Source organism: Onychostoma macrolepis, chromosome 04 (assembly GCF_012432095.1).
Source record: "Onychostoma macrolepis isolate SWU-2019 chromosome 04, ASM1243209v1, whole genome shotgun sequence".
Lineage (NCBI taxonomy): Eukaryota > Metazoa > Chordata > Actinopteri > Cypriniformes > Cyprinidae > Onychostoma > Onychostoma macrolepis.
In genome coordinates, this window is record NC_081158.1 from 31,021,109 (window position 1) to 31,042,941 (window position 21,833).

General features: G+C 36.1%; 3 protein-coding genes across 7 annotated transcripts in view; 2 read left to right on the plus strand and 1 right to left on the minus strand.

Annotated features, from left to right (window-relative positions):
- Positions 1–907: 907 nt before the first annotated feature.
- tnnt2e (troponin T2e, cardiac) lies at positions 908–17,304 on the plus strand. Of its 5 annotated transcripts, XM_058774264.1 has the most exons (21): positions 908–926; positions 2,556–2,592; positions 4,963–6,637; positions 8,695–8,745; positions 9,333–9,337; positions 9,907–9,927; positions 10,224–10,229; positions 10,635–10,655; positions 10,757–10,777; positions 11,180–11,197; positions 11,289–11,312; positions 11,838–11,864; positions 11,974–11,995; positions 12,097–12,154; positions 13,554–13,670; positions 13,776–13,853; positions 13,940–14,053; positions 14,200–14,312; positions 14,388–14,478; positions 15,832–15,869; positions 17,113–17,304. In XM_058774264.1, exons 4-21 carry the CDS (start codon positions 8,708–8,710, stop codon positions 17,156–17,158), a joined length of 858 nt encoding a protein of 285 aa, XP_058630247.1. In that variant the 5' UTR covers positions 908–926; positions 2,556–2,592; positions 4,963–6,637; positions 8,695–8,707; the 3' UTR covers positions 17,159–17,304. The 5 variants fall into 5 exon arrangements, with proteins under 5 accessions (XP_058630247.1, XP_058630246.1, XP_058630245.1 ...); XM_058774263.1 differs by lacking the exons at positions 9,333–9,337; positions 9,907–9,927; positions 10,224–10,229; ... (3 more) ...; positions 11,289–11,312; positions 15,832–15,869 and adding an exon at positions 15,575–15,615; XM_058774262.1 differs by lacking the exons at positions 908–926; positions 2,556–2,592; positions 4,963–6,637; ... (4 more) ...; positions 11,180–11,197; positions 15,832–15,869 and adding an exon at positions 15,575–15,615 and having other exon boundaries at positions 10,642–10,655.
- A 1,164-nt stretch (positions 17,305–18,468) lies between these two features.
- Positions 18,469–20,366, plus strand: arl1 (ADP-ribosylation factor-like 1). Its single transcript, XM_058773126.1, has 6 exons — positions 18,469–18,625; positions 18,985–19,122; positions 19,201–19,282; positions 19,360–19,471; positions 19,613–19,791; positions 19,877–20,366. Exons 1-6 carry the CDS (start codon positions 18,622–18,624, stop codon positions 19,905–19,907), a joined length of 546 nt encoding a protein of 181 aa, XP_058629109.1. The 5' UTR covers positions 18,469–18,621; the 3' UTR covers positions 19,908–20,366.
- Positions 20,367–20,512: 146 nt separating this feature from the next.
- Positions 20,513–21,833, minus strand: part of utp20 (UTP20 small subunit processome component) — a 29,062-nt gene continuing 27,741 nt past the window's right edge. Inside the window, 2 exon segments of the mRNA XM_058773125.1 lie at positions 20,513–20,697; positions 20,883–21,028. Coding sequence (XP_058629108.1) covers positions 20,542–20,697; positions 20,883–21,028 — 302 coding nt within the window. The 3' untranslated portion in view covers positions 20,513–20,541.

Genomic DNA, 21,833 nt, shown 5'->3' on the forward strand with positions numbered 1-21,833 from the left:
GTTTTTGTTATATAAAATAATTATAATACATTTGTATCTGTATTTCATTTATTGCATGAATGAATAAATTTGCAAAACATTATCATATCTTATATATTATAAGATATTTTCAAAGTGCTCCAAATACTTAAAAATAAATCACATTGCTTCATAATTACTATATTTTAACTGTCATCTACATGTCATATTAGTCAAGTTGCATTGTGTCATATGAAACAGTGGGTCTCACCTGTACCTTCACGTTTTTTTCTGTCATTCTCTCTTTCTCTTCCACTGTTAGATTTCCCTTTGCTTCTTCCCCTGGGCTTCTTTCCTCTGTTCTCTCTTCTACTCTCTCTCTCTCTGCTGAAGATCAGGTATGCAAACATCCCTCCCCTCCAAGCATTCTCCTCTGCCTTAAGGACACTGGCATCCCTTATGTCATTTCTCTCAGATTGACGTGCGTGCGTGTGTGTGTGTGTGTGTGTGTGTGTGTTTACATGAGTTGAGTAGTTCAGGGCCATCTCACGACTGATATTACACCCCTTCCCCTCCTGCAGGACCTGAAACCGGGCGACGTGACCAGCAAACGCAATCTATGGGAAAACAAAGGGTCCTCTGCTACCAAGGTAACCAAACATCATTTTTTCCCAATCAGCCCGACTCGCTCTCTCTCTCTTAGTTATTTATACACATAACATTTTTCATATGCCCCTGGAGAATGAATTAATAAAGCACTTATTTGTCCAAACAACAGGCTGTGGGTTTTTTACAGCCCGTCAGGCATGCCATTAGGCCTTTGGAGACAGTTACAGTCGTAACACCCACTCTAGCATGATATCTGCAGTATAATCGCGGAGAATAACATTGCCATAACATTGCCTGTGTGTTTTGTGTTTTAAGCCGTCCCCTTGCTAATTGTCTACAGATCTGACCACCTTGAGGAGGTAAATGTTACTCTATTGCACAGGAATGCACAGTGTTTGATGAGCCACACTTCATGCATTTATCACAGGATGGCTTAGGAACTGCCTTTTTTTTTTGTTTCACAGAGCTTCTCTCACACTTTCGCTCACTACCACAAGAACAGGCAATTGGTTTGCAGGAAGAAAGTGCTTTAAAAACACCAGGAGTAACTCCTGGCACTAATTGACTTTTCATTAAGCTACGCCCACCTTAGCTTCCATTGCTCACTCAGACAAGCAGTATAATGTATCTAATAGGAGATTTTCAAGAAGCAGTGAAATTTTTCTGTACAATGTCCGCATGAAGTGGAAAAAGTGTGACATTGTGAAGCATCTTGTATATGCAGTTTTGCAAGTGAAAACTAATTAAATTATTCAGTAATTTAATCAGAAACTGTGGATACTGTGAATCAGAATCAAGTTAAATGTAGCGAATGTAGGTCAAGATTTATTTAAAGATTTGGAAAAGGAAATTACCATTATAAGTGACTTGGCAAGTATTTTTGGAAAAATTATTGAAATATATAAAAAATAAATTAAAATAATAAATATTTATAATTAAATATATTATATTATTTAAACAAAAAATAACAATGATAATAAATATTTTAAATTAAATATATTATTTAAATGTAATAAAAACATAAAATTCCATTTAAAACTATCCAGACACACCGGACTTCCATAGACGCTCATTAAAAATGTGCAAAAGCTTGTCGGAATGATCAGCAGGGCAGAGCTTAGCGAAGGATCAGTTTCACCTTCCCTCTCTCTTCCATTCTCTCTTTTTCCCATCACACATGGGTTTAACACCCATCACCCCTTAACAAAGGACTGCCTCTTGTGAGAAGATCTATTTTAACACCAGCATGGGATCCAGTTGACCAAACATGGCGGTCATGTACACACACACACAGACGCTCACGGGTCATGAATAGAAACCAATTCGAGTCGATCCCATCGTCTGAACCTGAAAAGGCATTCCCATGAGCCCTGGCCTTCATATTTTATATCCACAGATCAAACAGATAATAATGGTAGTCATTCGGAGCGGGCGGCTCTATCTTTGGATCAGGCACAATAGAATTCACTGCTGGACTGTCAGCAAGGCGTCAAGATCAGGCCAAGGCCGCGGTTAGCCACAGACTGCAGTTTTGGCCCCGAGCGCTTAAAGGACTGGTAAATGGTGACGTAAAGAGCCTAATGAAGGGAAATCTGTGGTCATAACCGCACTGATGTTACCAAAACCAGCAGTGCTGTTTGGTCAGGAGTGGAAGGAATGAGGGTTTCACTTGTGTGAATCTGGAAAAAGAGCGCTGTATGAAACCATGCTAAGCATGTTCCTGTCATTGTACACACAGCATGTTGGCCACAAGCGCTTTCACTGATGACTTTTTGGAGCACACAGGCACAAAAGAAGTATGTTAAAAAGGAAATGTAAAATAAAATGTGAAGGCGTAAGTGGAATAGCAGACAGATGGGCTGGGAAGGGCTCAGCCACACTGATTAGCACATTAGATTGTATTTATATTAATCTTATTCTTTCTCTCTCTGTTTCTGTTTCTCTTTCTCCCGTTTTCCATCTCTCTCTTTGATTTAAACTTCACACAGGTCACAAACAGAGGAGAGACCAAATCCGTCACCAATGGTAAGTGACGACAAGATAAAATGTATTTGTGTAAAACCAATTTCAAACGAAAAGTTTAGTCAACTCAAAACTGTTGCATGATGCAATTCAGTCACAGGCAGTTGGAATGTATTTGAGGATTCATATACACTTATGATGAGCAAGTTTTCGGACCAATAAGATTTCAAAGTGGACGGGGCTACCAAGTCATTCCTGATTTCTGCTGGACTTAAAGAGGTCTTAACACTCTTTTCGTCCCTCTACAAATGAAGGCCTAAAAAGTTCTAAATTCATAAAGTCATGGCATGCACTGTTGCAGAAAATTGTATCTTCCTCTGTATTTTTGTTTTATTTTCCAATACAAATATCTAAATATTGTCAAATCAAGATGCATTTAGATGCAAATTGAACATATGAAGTCTTATTTTCTGAGAAATTGAATAATACTGAGTTAATGCTTAAAACAAGAATAAACACCTGTCTACTGGTTATGAAAAACTAGCTTCTCAAGTAAATGCATCTTAATTTTAAAATCTTTACACACTTAATATTGTAAAACAAGAAAGATGAAAAATCTGAATTTTTTTTTTTTGTTTTTTTTGCAGTGTGATCAAAAGGTACAGTAAAAGATATTTCCATATTCTAGTGGTTAGGAGCAGAGCAAACCATAAGCTTTTAATTTGTATTGTTTTTTTTTGTTTTGTTTTTTTTTTTGTAAAATGAATCAAAAATTAATGGAGATCTGTTGGAATATGTATTTTCAAACTTTTAAGCATTGCTAATACAAGATTTTTACATTTAGAGACCATATTGACATATTGTGCTCCATTCAATTTATTCCCTAAATTTTCTTGAATTCATCTTAAGAAGTCTTACATTTACCCTTATAAAACCTGCAGAAAAGATTATTAACATCATAAAATTAATATAATACATTTTCATTTAAAAAAGTACATTTATAGCACTATACTTTATTAAATTACCTTGGAATTTAATTACAGAAAACCAGTTAGTGTCGTAGTTTCATTTGTTGAAGTTTCCATTTACCAATATAAATTTGTACCCAAATATGTGAAAAGAAAGGTCAATTGAAGCCAAGCGATCATCAAAATGTCCTAGTGGATTGTTCGGATAAAGATTCGGATTTATCTGAAAGAGTTTTTTGCTTTTAGGTTTTAGACAGCAAAAAAAAAAGCCCAAAGCCTGCTTGGTTAGGACACTTTGTAAATTTTATTGTGCATGTGTGTTTGCATTGTAGCCTATACATCTATCTGTGTCCCTGAGGTCAAAATGAAGTCTTGCTGTGAAGGGCAGTTTCCGCCATATTGCACAACACCCACAATCCACTCTGCCAGGAGTCCCTGCCAGTGATAAATCATCGCTGCAGTGTTTTAAAATGCCTCTTTGGCATTGTTTTCTATTTTGAATAGCGGCCATTTGTTCCTCTAGATGAGGACGCGGTGGCCTTCAGGCGTGCCAAGCGGTTTTTGGGTAATGGGCGACAGGTCGTTGCTTTAGCCTGGCCTGACGTGGCCTCCCCCTCCCCGCTCTACTCGTCTCAGTATCAGGCCGTGGATTCTGGGCGTCTGTCAGTGCCAGCAGGGCTAAAGCTGCATGTTTGTCACATTACTGCATGGGGCGGTAGAAGATTAGCGCGCCCGCATGCCGTATGGAGATGTCATGAAAACTTAAATCCTTCCAACCACTTAAAAATGGTCCGACGCCGCACATTTAAGAGATTCTTTGAGCTGTTTTTAGCTCTGGAGCATAAAAAATAAAAGGGTGTAGATCACAAATACACATAGCTAAGTGTACAAAAATTTTTAACTGTCTCGGATTCTTAACTCAATGAGGAATGTAACAAACACACATGATTTAACCATTTTAAGGGGACAAAATATGACCAGGTCCCATAAAAACAGGCAACAATCATGTTTTGCATGATAATCATTCTTTAATAGTTTGCAAATTTGGGTCAAATTTGGCATACATCTACTTATTTTACTGGTTCTGAACAAGGCTGAATTTGTTTGGTCAAAAATTGCAGTAAAAACTAAAATATTTTTTCTATTTAAATATATATTAAAATGTAATTTATCCCATTTACTCCAGTCTTCAGTGTCACATGATCCTTCAGAAATAATTCTAATATGCTGATTTCCTGCTCAAGAAACTATTATTATTATTATCACTGCTAAAAACGGTTGTCCTGCTTAATATTTTGTGAAGACCATGCTACTTATTTTTAATGTTGAAAACAACAGCCTTTATTTTGTGAATTCAAAATTTTTTATTTCAAATCTCTATTTTAATGTATTAATGCATGCATAATCCTGCATAGTGCATGTTCAGTTTGCATTCAATTTTAATTTCTCTTTTGTCTTTTAACAGGAATGGGCCATTAACCTTTCAAAGACGCCAGAGAGGCTGGGACCAAGAGAATGCACAACATTCCTTTTTTTTTTTTTTTACTTTTATTAATACCAAAAAAAAAAAAAATACAAGCATTTTATACTGCCAGGAAGTTCTATGTGAGTAGACACAGTATAAAAGAGAGAAAAATAAAAAAAATAAAATATATATATATATATATATATATATATATATATATATTATCACTGTATTCACAGGTCACCGTCTTACACCATCATAACATAAACGCAATGCCTTTGCATGTAACTTCTGTTAAACTGAAATCAAGGCTGTGAAAAGTAATTTGTTTAGATTATGTAACAATTATATAACAGCAGCCAACTCAAATATTACGAGATTCTTTGAAAAGGAGGACGAGGAGTTGCATTCCGAACTGTCTTTTGTCAAATCACATTCATTTTAAACATGTTAGTTACCCTCTCACCTGTTAATTTATAACTAAAGCAGAGCTTCACCTTGCATTTCATGCCTGTTCGTCAGTTCCAGACCGAATATGAGCACCCGTAGTGTAGCTGTATTTTGTACTTTTTGTCGTAACGACACTTTTTTTAATAAAAATTGTCTTAATAATATATGTTAGCACATAGTGTAAGTTTTTGTAATTAACTATATATTTTACTGCTTGAAACAAAATGGTCTTTGCTTTTGCTCTCAATATTATTTTATATCAAAGCAAGTCTTAATTCAGAAGAAGTCCATTATAGTCGTACCGTTAGCCTTATTACATTATCTTTGGCTTTTTTACTCTTGGAAACACTGGTCTGAAGTTGTTTGTGACCATCTTTTTGTAAGTGTTAATCATGTGGAACAATCGGTGTTGGGTAAAAAAAACTGTTCAACTCGAAAGAAAGGGAACGTGCACTTTTTGGCTTAAATCACATATTTGATGAGTACATTTCACAGTTTTTGCATATAATGCAAGGCCTTGGTTAATCCAAAAACATCCAACAAGAAGGACAAAGTCAATTCATGTTTATTGTTCAAGTGTTTCATTTTCTACTTTCTGTTGCAGTCATTCATAATAAATTGCAACACGGATGTCGTCGGCTTTCAATACAGCGCTAGTTGGCAGAACGTTAGTAATGCCGTCATTTAAACGCGTATCATTTCTGACGTCTTTTGTCAGACAAAGAATATCCAGTTCTGCCGCCGTAGCTTATCGCTAATGTCTCTAAATGTTCAAAGATCCTGTATTCTGCTTGTATTTTTTTTGACAATCAAGTTTTTTACTATTCGTTTCAACACTTATGTATTGTTTCAGAGTAACACTATGCAAGTCGCACCACCTTTAATTGCAATTACCTTGTTACAAATAAGACCGTTTGTAGCCAGTAGTTCCATGCAGAGCAAATGTTTCAACTTGTATCATTGTCTCAGTGACCACAATAAAGAGACCAATGAAAACCACCTGTGATTGTGTGCTTCAATACTCCAGCAGCCATATATCACATAACTGGCATGCTCCGATCCCTCTAACAATAGGCTTAGCTCTGGCAGCCAATCCGAGCAAAGCAGTGAGGTCACATGACCTGGCAGGTCTGTATTAGGTGAGCTTTGGGTTAGTTTGAAACTGTCTGCTGCCCGGACCCTCGAGATAAGACCCCATCTCTCATTCTTCCTGGTGAAATCTAAGGTAAGAGGCTTCAGATTTTGTCATTGGATCCAATTGACAGTTTCTTCATAGTTAAAATCAACAATTGCATGCCTACCGGATTAAATTGATTGTGGGAAGTTTCCCATAATGTGTGAATCAGGCCTGAGGATCACCCTCTTCATTCCTTTGCATGGCGTAGTCTGTGCAATCATCAATGCAATGCTCGTCTTGTTCGCCAGAGGGACTGGTGGTTTGCATGCTTTGGGTTTTTGCCTTAATGCAGCTTAATACAGACTATCAATGGCAACATTCCTGCCACTGTCAGCCTGTGATTTTCCAGCCTTTCGAATGGAGTACGACCGGCCTTCGCTTATTAATGTAAAATGCACGTAACTCCAAAGTGAGACGGTTAATCTGCTGCAAAGACTTGATGGATTTGGTCAGAGACGCTGCGCTCAGAACTCTGGCTGCTGCTGCCTGCTCTCATTATCACGAGGACTTGATTCAAAATCAACCTTTATCCAAGATGATCTCTTTGCGAAGAGCCATTAGTTTGAGTGCCATCAGACAAGATAGGCTGAAGACCCCAACAGCTATTGTGCTGCAAATACTGAGTGAAAATAAGATGATGAAAACCTTTCATTTAGATGACCTGCTGACCCTTGGACCTTCAGCAACTAGTCTGAATTTTGATACGTCAATACAATGAAAAGTAAAATGACATAGGATTTACTTAGAGAAACAATTTTCACTCAGAAATTAATAGTACATTTCACAAATAATAATAATTTAAAAAAAAAAGACAAGTAACACTGATCTAAATGTGAAATGTTTCAGCATACTGAATTTACTACAGTAATCTTTATTTACAACTTCCAAAAAAAAAATCTTTTTTTTTTTTTTTTTTTTTTTACAATGTATGATTTCATAAAAGCAAATATCAAACCAGTGGTGTTCAATTATCAATCAGCTGGTGTTTTGTTTGTTTTAAGGTCCGTTTTCCTTCAGTTTACGCCGGTGTCATTCATTATGTTACTTATCAACACACTAAGAAAAAAATGGTGTGGAAACAATTTTCACTTAGAAATTGCTTGTAAATTTCACAGTTACAAAGAAATTAAGTAACACATTGAATTAAACATTACATTTTTGAAGTAGAAAAGCTTAAATAGTGTTTTCTTGTAAAATTAACTACAGTAATCTGTTTTTATTTATATCTTTGAAAAAAAATATTTTTATAGTACGTTCCACTTTTTGTCTCAATTGCGAACATCATACCTACTTTAATTTTTTTATAGAAATACATTTTGTTAAAAAAAATAAACATCCTGAAAACTTTCAAAATAGTCTTCAAAAATAGTCAACTTCAAAATAAAGTATTGATATTTTGTTGCCTAGTACAATGACATTCACATAATTTTTAGTAAAAAAAAAAGATTATTGCAGTGTATTTTGCAAGAAATACTGTTTCATTCTTTCTGCTTCAAAATTTCATGTTTAATTTAATGCGTAACTGGACGTTTGTAATTATTAGTTTTGGAGTGATTTCTCTCTCTCTCTGTGTAGTTTTTGGGACGATTATATCATCATAATGAGTTGCATTGAAACTAGATGTGTCTTTAACGTCAACAGAAGCTGTGGAACAATACTCTGCGTAAACAATGTGCTTCAAAAATAGATGCCAAGGACACGCACGCTCTTGATTTACACAGAGAATGAATGGCAGGCCTGGATGAGCTCAGCCAAGTTCATTGTCTGGAAAAGTGTGGAGCACCTGTTCCACACCATAATTTATTACAAGCAAAAATAGCCTCCTGCACTCATTCATCACATGTTTTATAGTGTGATTTATAGTCTTCAGGACAGCGATGCCGCTTTTTCAAAGCTTGTTAAACACGGTTGTTACTATGAATCCTTGTTATGGTTTAACAATGTTGAACATAAAGATTATTATTCTCTGAGATCAGGGTCACTTGCAGAAGTTTAAAGCGGATTTGTTCTGCTGTAAATACATGCGGAAATAAACTGAAATTGAATGAACTCATTAGATGTGCATGTAAAGTCCCTTTATAACTTAAACACATATACTTTATCAGAAATCAACAAGCCATGGCTGACACAGAAGAAGTCTTGGAGGAGGAAGTTCAGTACGTATGAACTCATTACTTTTTAACTATTTTTACATTTATTTGTATTCCAAATGGAATACTGAATACTGCAAAGTCAAGACTGTTCAAGCTTAAAAATAAAGGTTCTTTATTGGAATCACTGTCAGGCCAAACGGTTCGGAAAAGGGTTGAAATCTCCAGTTTTCTTGTTGTGATGATTAGAACACTCTTTAAAGGTTCCTAAAACTTTCTTACAGTAAAATAAAACAGTATGTGAACGTTTATTTTTAATATTCTAAGAACATTTTCTCTCAACATTATGAGATTGTTCAAGTACAAATAACGTCATTAGGACGTTCCGAGATTGTGGACCTTGGAACGTTTTCTCTCATTGTTATAAGAACATATATCAAATATCAATAATGTTATAAGAATATCCCATGAGTGTTAATTTAAGTTTTATTTTAACATTTCTATAACTTTTAAAAAATGTTAGTGAAAGTTGTAAGAAAATTCCCTATAGGGTGACAGCTTTGTTTCTGAGAGTGTAACCAACTCTTTAATTGATTATCTAACTCAATGTCAACTGTTTATGCTTTTCTTTTCCTCTTTTCACCATGTAATAGGGAAGGTAAGCCAGTATGAGTCGAGTATCTACTGCTTAAAGCATCACATTAACCATATTCATGTGCTAATCACTAATTATGTCCTCATGGAAATGGAGGCTGGTCCAGAGGAAGTTCTGCATGCTTGTTGTGCTATTTTCGACTGTGATCGTTTAACTTTTGTCCTCAGCTTCATGTCCAGTGGAGTTGAGTTACTCAAGTACTAATATCAACATGTGCAGAGTGACACATTAATATCAAGTATGTCCTGCCCATGTTTCCTCTCGTCTCAGTCCCTTTATTCTGTCCATGACAGTAAATCTAATATTTGGTTGCTTGTCTGGTGTAGTAAATATAATTATGTAAAACTGGCATTCAATTCATTTAACACATCATTTGGACCATGTGATCACGCAAATGGCATTAGATTCTGAACTTTCTTAAAATGTCATTTACAAGCTGTTGGGTGGATCTCAATGTTCTGACAAAGGTTAAAGATGATTTGTTGACTTGATTCAGCATCTTGATCATGCAAATATTCCTCTTATGCTTCTGAATGTATTTGCTACTAATGGTTATTATGTTCACACTGTAGTGGAGGAAACCGAGGAGGAAGGTAAAACCGTGTTTGTTGTGTGTTGTGTTGCTTTTCCTGCTGCATGAGTTTAAATTTAAGATTAACTGTAAAAAATAAATATGATTAAATTAGATTTAGATCATATTGATACTACGTATGTGAACTAAACCCATTTAAAAGATCAGTTTCCTCATTCCTTCATAGACTAGAGTCTATGCATGCCGATATTTCAGTTCATTTTCACAGTTAATTCATTCACTTACTTATCCTCGTTTATGCAATTATTTATTTCTTCCTTCTTTCTTTCATTGAATCTATCATTCCTCCTCTCGAAGTGGAAGGTAAATTTTTCACAACATGACTTTGTGAACCCGTTATTTCATTGTTCACTCACTTTTTAATTGTTTTAGTGATATAATATTACACCATATTATAAAAGGCCATTTCCACCACAGAATTAAAAAAATCTCACAATTCGGACTTTGTTTCTTAAGAAGTCAAAATTGCAAGATATATAAACTCAGAATAGTTTGCAAATTATGATTCACATTTCTTTTTGTTTTAATAGCGAGGGAAAAAAGTCAGAATAAAAACTCGAAATTGCTTTTTTTTTAACTCTGTGGCAGTATTTTGAGTAAATTCACCTTTTTTAATAATTAAAAATATTAATTATGAACTTGCACCATATTAAAAACATTGCATTACACTCATTTACTGTATGCATATAAATTGTTTCTCTTCAATAGTGCCACCTCCATCAGAGGAAGGTAATCACCAGTCTGACCTTTATTTTGTGATTTTCTGTACATGTAAATTTGCCATCACCAGTGCAAGGTGTTTAATATTTCATGTTATATTTTCATATTAGAACCTGCACCTGAGGAGGAAGGTAATCATTCCCTCATTTATTTGTAATTCAGTTATTTAAATGTTTTATGATTTAAAAAAAAAAAAAAAAAAAAGATCATATCTTTAAAACATTGCATAAACACATTTTTATTTGCATGATACCAAATTTCTCAATTTCAGTTCTTATCATTTGAACCAAGACCTGCATTCAGGCAACTCAAGTTCATTATGAACAAACGTGGCATTCAGTTACACATTTTTAACTTCAATTCAGTTGCTATGTCATAAACTGGATTTTAATTTCTTCAAATTCCATGTGTTTTATCCAAAAAATACATAAAAGAATATCTGTTCCTGATTGCCAGGACTTATGTTATGGTATGTGTAGAATTTCTCAAGCTACAGTCTTTATAAACTAACTGTTGTGCTGTTCTTATAATAGAGCCTGTGGAAGTAGAAGGTAATTATTTCAGTTCTAATTATTTATATGTACAAGTGTCTGTAAATCTTCGTTCTTTTTAACCACTTATAACTATCCCATATCTGAACAGAGGAGCCAGAACCTGAACCACAAGGTAAAGCTCCTCAGGTTTATATTCATTCATAGAATATAGATTATGAACAAATCATTTAGCATGATATTCAGGTTCTCATTCTTGGCAGCTGATTTTGCAATATGGATCAATTGGCTGTTTAGTGTATAATATATTCTGTTCAATAGTAAGAAAGGCCAAAACTACAGTATTTGTGTCCAATGATGGACGGTTCATTTTTTTGTTAATGAATTCAAAATGTGATGATCTAAATCAAATGTTTACCATCACTGCAACTGCATGATGTGTCATTGTGAAGGCTGGAGGACAGCAAATGTGTTTATTTGAAAGGTTTGTAATTTCGAAAGCATGTGTGATGATTGTTGCTGTCAGAACATTGGGTCGTCACATTCAGCCGGGCATTTGTTTCAAAATCAGAACCTTTTTTACTTCTGGATCGTTCTGTATTTCCAAATATTGTTGGTTTTTCATTAAAACATGTAAAATGGGTTTATACAAGTAGTCTTAATGTGAAATTGTGTCTGTTCATCTGTCCTCATCTAACAGAAGCTCCCGTGGAGGAGGAGGCCGCAGGTAACTGCTCCTTAAATCGCACACATTCAGTTTGATTGATTTTCTCGGAGTCTGTACTTTGTGCGTCATATTAATAGTGATGATGTATTTTGTACATTTTAATCCCCAGATGAGACAAAACCAAAGCCAAAGTATGTTCTACACTGATATCTTTCTTTTCTCATGTTTACCTCTATGTTCATATGAGAAGACGGCACACCGTCAGTATTCATGGCTAACAATTATTTTACAGATTCATGCAAAATATCGCTGCTCCAAAGATTCCCGAAGGAGATAAGGTGGACTTTGATGTGAGTTTGGTTTTGAATTGCATCACTTATATAGTGGCTTCAGAGTTTTGGAATGGAACACTAGCTTCTCGCTTTATACTACACTGAATTTTGTAAACCTGCATATTATGAATGATGAATATTTTCAACAGCATATACTATATTACCATATCATATCTATTTGTTCATACCTATATTATGCTATATTTTTTCACATGACTTTATGTTTTTAGTTCTGCAAGTATTGTGTTCGATGTTAAATATATGTTGTATATTTAAACTGTTATTTTCCATTTTGAATCCAATCTAATATATACAGTGGCATGTGAAAGTTTGGGAACCCCTTGCAGAATCTGTGAAAATGTGAATAATTTTAACAACATAAGAGAGATCATACAAAATGCATTGAATTTTCTTTTTTTTTTTTTCTTCTTCTTTTTGTACTGTCCTGAGTAAGATATTTTACATTAAAAAATGTTTACATATAGTCCACAAGACAAAAAAAAAAAAAAAGCTTAAATTATTAAAATAACCCCCTGCAAAAGTTTGGGAACCCTTGGTTCTTAATACTGTGTGTGGTTACCTGGATGATCTACGACTGTTTTTTTTGTTTTGTTTTGTGATGGTTGTTCATGAGTCCCTTGTTTGTTCAGGACAGTACTAAATAAAAAATAACATGCATTTTGTATGATCTCTCTTATTTTGTTAAAATTATTCACATTTTCTGCAAGGGGTTCCCAAACTTTTGCATATATAAAGAAAACCTCGAAGGGATAGTTCACCCAAAGATTTTAATTCTGTCATTTACTCATCCTCCACTTGTTTCAAACCTGTATGAGTTTCTTTCTTCTGTTGAACACAAAAGGAGATATTTTGAAGAATGTTGGTAACCAAACTGTTGACGGTAGCCATTGACTTCCATGGTATTTTTTTCCATACTATGGAACTCAGTGGCCACCGTCAACCGTTTGGTTACAAACATTTTTCAAAGGTGAGTAAATGGTGTCAGAATTTTCTTTTTTGGGTGTACTATCCCTTTAAGTTCTGACAGTCTGGTCAAGTAGCTAATATTAAAAATGTAGATTTATACTATTTCCATTACATTCATCATGGATGGTCAGTTTGAGCCCATTGTAAGATACAGTCCTCAGAACTGAAAATTAAACCAAGAGACAAGTTATAAAAAGGAAAATTCATTTTCAGTTGGATTCATCTGAATGGCGCAAATTGAACAAAGAACTGCAGAGCTTTACATGTACCCAACGTTTCCACCGTTTCAGTCTTTTCGGAGTAAAAACAAGCGGCATGTGTTGAATACCACACATTTATGCCTGTCTTCTACAATTTGTCAAATATGGGTACTGTACGTTCTATAGAGCTGCATGTTAGTGTAAACATTGCTTTCATGTGTGTGTAACAGGACATCCACAGAAAGCGTCAGGAGAAGGATTTATCTGAGCTTCAGTCTCTGATCGAGGCTCATTTCATCCAGAGGAAGAAAGATGAAGAGGAGCTGATCGCTCTGGTCAACAGAATCGTAAGTCCTGGAAGAACTGATCTAATCCAGAACAGGGTTAAACAGCTTTAAGTGCTAAATATCGTTGAGTCTCGACTTGTGATTGGCAGTGTTGTATCTGTGCAGGAGAAGCGTCGTACCGAGAGGGCGGAGCAGCAGAGAATCCGTGCGGACAAGGAGAAGGAGAGACAAGCCCGTCTGGCCGTGAGTGACACTCGCTTCAGCAGCCATTCACCTCCATAACTCTGAATAGAAATGTAGTGAAAACTCTTTCCATTGTCCCTCATCAGGAAGAAAAGGAGAGAAGAGAGCAAGAGGAACAGAGGAAGAAGCAAGATGAAGATGCCAAGAAGAAGAAAGCACTTACCAACAAGACACACCAGTACGGAGGAATCCAGCAGAAGGTTTGAATTAAGAGATTTCTAGCAAACTGGAAATGTATATTATTATTATTATATCATCATGCATTAGGAAATACATTTTCTTTTATAAAGCTACTGCAGCAGTACCAAGTAAAAGTGAATCAAACACCATCAATCTTGTCTTGCAGGGCGAGGGCCGCAAGGGGGCGAAGAAACAGACGGAGAGAGAGAAGAAGAAGAAGATCCTGGCGGACAGAAGGAAGCCACTCAACGTCGATCACCTGTCTGAAGATAAACTGAAGTAAGTCACCGCTGAACATGATCAGCTGGTGGTGTGGAAATGGCCACTGACGAAGCTTCTGATTGGTTCTCGCAGAGAGAAGGCCAGTGAGCTCTGGCAGTGGATGATGCAGCTGGAGGCCGAGAAGTTCGACCTCAGCGAGAAACTGAAGAGACAGAAATATGACGTAAGTGCTGACATACAAAAAACAGCAAAATTGCAGATTCGAATCACTGTCAATATGAAGTTTGTACATTGCTTTTTTTGTTGCAAACAACCATTTTATTTTGCTCTGTGGCCTTAATTTCAAGAAAAATTGTTTATGTCGGTATCAGTTGTCGACATATTTTAAGCATGAGTCTACATAAAGTAGATTCTAAAATATTTAAAACATTTTGATAGTTTGACAAGACGTAAATCACTTAAAGTCAACATGAAATTAACTTAATTGACTTTTTATTGTGAACAATTAATTGGTTTTCCACCCAAAAATGACAACATCCAAGCTGTCATATAGAAATCACTTTTTTTACATATTCCCAATAAATAATTTTTTTTTGTAAGGTAAAAGTCCTACCTTACTTTTTTTTGTCTTGTTAAATATCTATTTTACTCTGAAATGTCATATGGTGCATTCAAGTCATGTCAGAAAGATTGTATTTATGAGTTGAACACGCATGAATATCACTACAAAGTGAAATTTTAGTGAAATTTTAGATTTTAAGAAATTATTTTTTTCTTTTGCAGAGATTATGAGTTGAGAAAACATGTCAGATGCAATGGATGCAGAGTCTATATTAATGGTTAATTTGTTCAAATGAATTCAAATATTATTTTATAATTTATTAAATTACAAATAAGTTAATTAAATTCTTATTTTAATAGTAATTATACAGTTTCACGATAAACCTAATTTGCATGTACCAAATATCATAGTATTGTACAATCCCGATAAAATACACCTTCCTAAATAGGATAAAAACATAAAGAAAAAAACACGCCCAATGTGCATTCTTTATTAATAATTTTATATATGTACAGTTAAAAAATGTTGTTGCATTTTATGCAGCCTGCTCCAACCAAATTTATTTGAAAACACCTGACGACGTAGTTACAACTCCATAAATACAAACTTCCTGGTAGGACTTGAACGCACCGATGTATTAAAATGACTGAAGTAAAATCATTTGCTAATATTTCACACTGACTTTAAAAAGACAGTAAAATAGTTCCCACTTGGGCGCAGTGAAAACAGGCTGTCTAAATCTGTGACTTGCTTCCAGATGAATGTTTTCCAGACCCGAATCAATGAACAACAAAAGTTGTAAGTAACCGGCTGTGAGGGTGGCCACCTTACTTGCTGTGTAGCCTGCTGTCAGTAACTGTTGGTCAGATTTGTGTCGGGTCTGGGCTCTCGATCGGCCGAAGTGAGGCAGTAATCAGGCAGCGGACATCTGCGAATCCACAGGTTTCCCCATCAGCTGGTCATGTTGAAATTGTCTTTTGTGCTTAGCAAGGCTTCCGTATGTGTCCCTTACAGGTCACTCAGCTACTGGCTAGAGTCAGAGATCACCAGAGGTAAGTACCCTGAGCCACACTGGTCACTTTCCTCTGGTTTCAACGAGGTCTGGGGGAGAGGAAGGAAGCAGACGAAGCCGTTTTGGTTTGATCTGCTCAACAGACCCTGCTCCTTTCAGATCCCAGGCCCGATGAAACCACACAATCTTGACGGGAGCGAGGTTGGAGCATGTGGTCCAGCTCAATCCCAGCGTCAAACGGGGGAAACGTTTAGGATTTTTACACTCAATCCTAATAGGACCAGTTCAAGTGGCTCCTTCAGTACTTTATTGTCATCAGCAGCACATACAATACATGAATTTGTCCACATAAACTGACAGAAACATTCATATATGCAGATAAACACATGAATTATTAGAAACGTTCACTCAAAAATCCAAGATGTAGACACGTTTGTTTCTTCGTCAGAACAGAGAAATGTTGCGTTACATCACTCGCTCACCAGTGGATCCTCTGCAGTGAATGGGTGCATCTTGATGAATATGTTTCTTACAAACACGCTGCTTTTCACCTCTCAAAATGATAACTGATGGACTGGAGTCATGTGGATTATTGTGATGTTTTTATCAGCTGTTTGGACACAATTTCTCCAAATCTGTTCTCATGAAGAAACAAACTCACCTATATCTTGGAAGGCGAGAAAATTTTCATTTTTGGGTGAACTATATTGATTGGACATAGATGAGAGAGACTCCAGTAAAACGGTAAGTTCAAAATGAATATTTTGCCTCTGGAGACGGAATCTGTAGGCTGAACAAGAGGGTAAGAAACACATTAGGCCAAAACAAGACTGAAACATGGACTGCATGCGAATGAGTGAATCTTTTTTCTTGCATGTGTTTGAAATGTGTCTCTTCTAATCTTGTGAACTGCTATTCTGATAACGATATTCTGATATTAGTTTCCACTTCACTTCTTTTAAAATGTGTAAGGACAGGAATCGTTTTTTGGTTTATGGCTGTTGTTTTAATTAATATTCATAGATTTGCTAATGAATATTAATTAGGGTATGCTCAGATAAATAGTCTGTGATCTGAGATCAAGTCTGTAATTTGCTAATTTGCAAGTAAAAATTTAAATGCATTTTGATTAGAAATAAAATGTGCAAAATCATTTAAATAATTTCAATAGCATAATGTCATGCTCTGATTTAGTAGATCAATGGACTGATGAAAGGATCAACAATTATCTCAAAAGTTTTTGTTTTTATACGCAGGTTTGATGATTATTTTTCTCTTTTCAGTGCCAAAGGTCGTGGCAAGGGCAAGGTTGGTGGCAGGCTGAGGTAAACGTGCAGCGAATCGAGGCATCACAGAGATCCAGAGGACTTTGTCGCCTTCTTCACATATGTCATTATAAAGCCATTGTTCTGTTTGATTGCACATGTAGAGACAGTAAAGTGACATATTTTACTGATTTCCTGTTTTAGTTCTGCTTTTTTTTTGTCTTAGACACACAAGTATTTTGCAGTCATCAATAAACTGTATCATTTATTTTATCCCTGCAACATTAAAAGAGTCAAACTGCCTACAAAGTGTCCTGGTGACTCGAAGCCAATATGATCTTAATAATAAACTCATTTCAAAATATTATGAAACCAATGAAAGTCAGAAGTATAGAAAGAGGACCTCGATAAACAAACAAAAAGCATTCACTGAATGCATTGTCTTTCTTGAGAAATGCATATTGATCAATATAAACTTTACTATAATACTACTACACTATACCAGATTATACTATAATACTACAGTAAATTACTATAGCAGCATAATTCATAGAAGTCACAGGCAGGTGCAACCCATTTAAGTTGATTAGACTCGATTTGCAGAGGTGTAATTCACCCAAATCACCAGAGGAGGGTGCAACCCATTTAAGTTGAACAGACGTGATTTTAAGTGGTGTAATTCACCAAGATCACCACAGGAGGGCGCAACCATATAAGTTGATTAGACTCTATTTGCAACGGTGTCATTCAGCAAAATCACCACAGTAGGGCACAACCCATTTAAGTTGAACAGACTTGATTTGCAGCGGTGTAATTCAAAAAATCACCACCGGAGGGCACAACCCATTTAAGTTGAACAGACTCGATATAAGGCAGTGTAATTCACAAAAATCAACACTGGAGGGCGCACCCCGTTTAAGTTGAACAGATTTGATTTGCAGCGGTGTAATTCACGAAAATCACCACAGGAGGGCGCATCCCACTTGATTTGCAGCGGTGTAATTCACAAAAATCACCACTGGAGAGCGCAACCCATTTAAGTTGAATAGACTCGATAAAAGGCAGTGTAATTCACAAAAATCACCACAGGAGGGCGCACCCCATTTAAGTTGAACAGACTTGATTTGCAGTGGTGTAATTCACAAAAATCACCACAGGATGGCATAACACGTTTACTTTAATTAGTTACAGCAATGTAATCAAGTGTTGTTTTTTAAACGTGAAGGCCTGAGTTTGAAACCTCATAACCTCTGTGGCGCAGTGGTTAGTTATTTGTGTTTTGGTATGGTTCTAATGTTTATGTGTATCTTTCTGATATTGTTAATAATGATTATACTCAAGATATCTGAGGTGTTTACAGACAGCAGCAGATTCGCTAAGAAGAGTGTCGAATGTGCGCGCGGTGGATCGACAGGTAAACGGCTCGTTCACGTGTATGTGTGACACGTCATTCAGCAGCTCGAGCACGGAAGTGTTTCCACGGATCTGCCATCAGGAAGACAGCGCTACTAAAGTATTTCATCCAGAATGGGTAGGTCCGCGTGAATTCAAATACATTTCGTTGGATATAACGGACAGTGCGTTTTAAAATGCGATTAATACGAACGCTTTTCTGTGTGCTTCCGAAGGGAATCTCGCATTGGTGACGCTAGTTTGTTTGTTAGCATAGCAGACAACAGAATAACTCAAGTTATTGAAAAGCTCAGTTTTAAAACATTTTCGACTCTTTTCATAACGATTATAGTGTTTTATTCCAGTGTGTTTGAGTGTAATTCCTATAAGCGACATACATGTACTATGATTCTGAGAGATAACTGATCTAAAATGGCACAAGTTCATAATTTGTCCTGATCTGTTCAATAATTTCATATAATTCTATTGTTTTTACAGGGGGGTTCTTTTCCAGCCTCTTCTCGGGTCTGTTTGGCACCAGAGAGATGAGAATCCTTATTTTAGGTTTGGATGGAGCTGGAAAAACCACCATATTGTACAGACTTCAAGTGGGAGAAGTGGTGACCACAATTCCTAGTACGTGTTTATTTACCCATGTTCGCAGCTTTATACATGAGATGTAGTGTGAGCTAATTTGCTATTTTTCGAACACAGCAATTGGTTTTAATGTGGAAACTGTGACATACAAGAACTTAAAGTTTCAAGTGTGGGACCTCGGTGGACAGACGAGCATCAGGCAAGACGTTTTCATTTTGCTTTGTATTATATTAAATAAAGAAATGAAACTAAAGATCTAAACTGTATCCTCCACAGGCCGTACTGGCGGTGTTATTACTCCAACACAGATGCAGTGATTTACGTGGTGGACAGCAGTGACCGTGACCGGATGGGCATCTCCAAATCTGAGCTGGTGGCCATGTTGGAGGTCGGTCAGATGTGGTTTCTGTTGCGCAACTTTCTATTGTTATGCTGTTTCAAATATCTTTGTGCAATGAGTGTTAAAGGCACTTCATGGAACCAAAGATGCCAGTAAAGTACCTGTGAAGTCATCCGTCTTGTTTTTCAGGAGGAGGAGCTGAAGAAAGCCATTCTGGTGGTGTTTGCAAACAAGCAGGACATGGAACAGGCCATGACGCCTACCGAAGTGGCTAACGCTCTCGGTTTACCTGCGCTCAAAGATAGGAAGTGGCAGATCTTCAAGACGTCTGCTACTAAAGGCACAGGCCTGGACGAGGCAATGGAATGGTAAGGGTTTTACTTTGTTGAGAGTTTAAATACAAATTCTTTGCATTGTATTTACTAATACCTCCTCTGTTCTCCCACATTTCAGGTTGGTTGAGTCACTGAAGAGCCGGCAGTAAATGCAAAAGCGCAGAAACATCTTGTAAATAGGAACTTCAGAGACTATTGGGTGTCCTTTGGACCAATGACTGCATTCTTCCTATTGTGTGAAGACCGTCCTCTTTTCCTGTTTAGTACAGAAACGTTGAGCGGCATTGAACAGACTCTCCACGAATGAACTCCCCCTTTTTGCTTCTCGTCTCTACTGATGCTTGAGTTTTTGGTAATCCGTATCCACTACATTTGTAATTTGAGAGGTGTTTGCTTTTTAAATTTAGCCTGTTTCGGAATAATCACTGAAGCTCAGTTTGATAATATGTGGGTAGATATTTAAGACTAACTGACCGTCATTTGTATGCTTTAGATTTGTAATGGCATATTTATATTTGGGCACGTGTACAGGGGCGTGCACTCCTGCGTTATGGCTGTGAAATAAATATGCAGTCAACTTGTATTGCATCATGCATAACATCAAACAATGGCTGGGCTGTTTTTGCACGTTTTTTTTTTATTTTTATTTAAAAACATTGCACAAGTTGCAAAAATCCATATACTGATACAGACTATCAGTCGACGGACAGACCCTCTAAACTGTCATGTACACATTTGGCCATGTATTATTTAGCAAAGAAACATTAAACAGCAGCAAATTAATCAGCTGATTATAGCCAAGTCTTTCAGCGATGTGCCTTTATGTTTCTTTGCTTTATGTCCTGTACGCACAAATGCGATTTTCCGCTTTTTGGCCTCGTTTTTCTTTAACTGCTTCTTAACCTTCTTTCTGGCAGCAATGTCAGGATTTACAACAGCCTGTCAAGGGACAAAAATGGAATGCATGGTTTAAGAAATCATGAATATAATTACTATTTCAGTTTTACTTGTGTTATAAAGATGTGTAACCTAGAAATTAACAAACAAATTGTTTATACATAGTTGTCTCTGAAGACTAGAAGAACAAATTACACACTTGAGCAGCATTTAGAAACATGTCTTACCTGCATGGCTTTGGCTTTCTTTCGTGAAGCTCGTCTCTGAGCGGCTGCTTTCTGCACTGCTGCGAAAGCCAGAGAGAACCGCTCCAGACCGACCAGCTTCTTCAACAACTCGATCAACTCCTGAGCCAGATTCTTTAGTGTGGGGTCTGAAACCAGACAAAAAGATCAATCAAATGTCAGTTTCAGCCACATTGTCAATTGTTGAGTAACAATAAACATTTAGTTGTGACGTTTTAATTTCTATTTTACTTTAAAAAATGTCAGTGTTTTTGCTACATGGAATTTAAAGCAGCGTAACCCTGTAAAAACACATGAAATAAATCAGTATCTTGTTTGACTTTTATGGTACGTATTATATGCTATAGCGAGAATACAGAGCTCACACTCCAGAAAGAAAAGCAGCACCTCAATTTTATTTTATTTAGAGACAATTTGAGAAATTTGATGCAGTCGCTGACTTACATGGGCAACATATAAGATGAAATTTTGATCTTTATGACAGAATTATAGCTTGGAGCTAAAGACTAATGTCTTAGTAACATCATAATTAAATGTATAGATTTAGGATCAAAGCTCTATAAAAAAAAATTATGTATAATCAAATGAACGCAAGTTGTTTTAGTCCAGTAAATGTTGATCTTAAAATTCTTCTAACAATATAAAAGTTAATAGGTTTACTTCATTAAAATCAGTAAAGATTTCACAACAAAAAGACACATGTTGTATGACCTGAAGGTGGATGTTTCTACAGTTATGCTAAAATGCCTTAACTATCAATCAAATGACAAAAGGCCTGTAGTATATTGTGCACAGCAGGTTTTTCAAGTTTTGATCATTTAGAGGCCTTACAGGTTTGTGTATCAAATATGATACAGGGCAACTTTATAGAGTTAAAGATTAAATCAAAGTTATACTGTGCATCAACAACCTAAAAATAAATAAATTATATAT

Bases quoted from the DNA above. Each gene is read 5' to 3' on its own strand.
- tnnt2e (XM_058774264.1), top strand. From the start codon at position 8,708: ATGGCTGACACAGAAGAAGTCTTGGAGGAGGAAGTTCA. The intron at 11,313-11,837 runs GTAAAGCTCCTC...CTCATCTAACAG, and splicing joins GCCAGAACCTGAACCACAAG to AAGCTCCCGTGGAGGAGGAG. The intron at 13,854-13,939 runs GTGAGTGACACT...GTCCCTCATCAG, and splicing joins AGAGACAAGCCCGTCTGGCC to GAAGAAAAGGAGAGAAGAGA.
- arl1 (XM_058773126.1), top strand. The intron at 19,283-19,359 runs GCAAGACGTTTT...TATCCTCCACAG, and splicing joins GGTGGACAGACGAGCATCAG to GCCGTACTGGCGGTGTTATT. The intron at 19,792-19,876 runs GTAAGGGTTTTA...CCCACATTTCAG, and splicing joins CTGGACGAGGCAATGGAATG to GTTGGTTGAGTCACTGAAGA.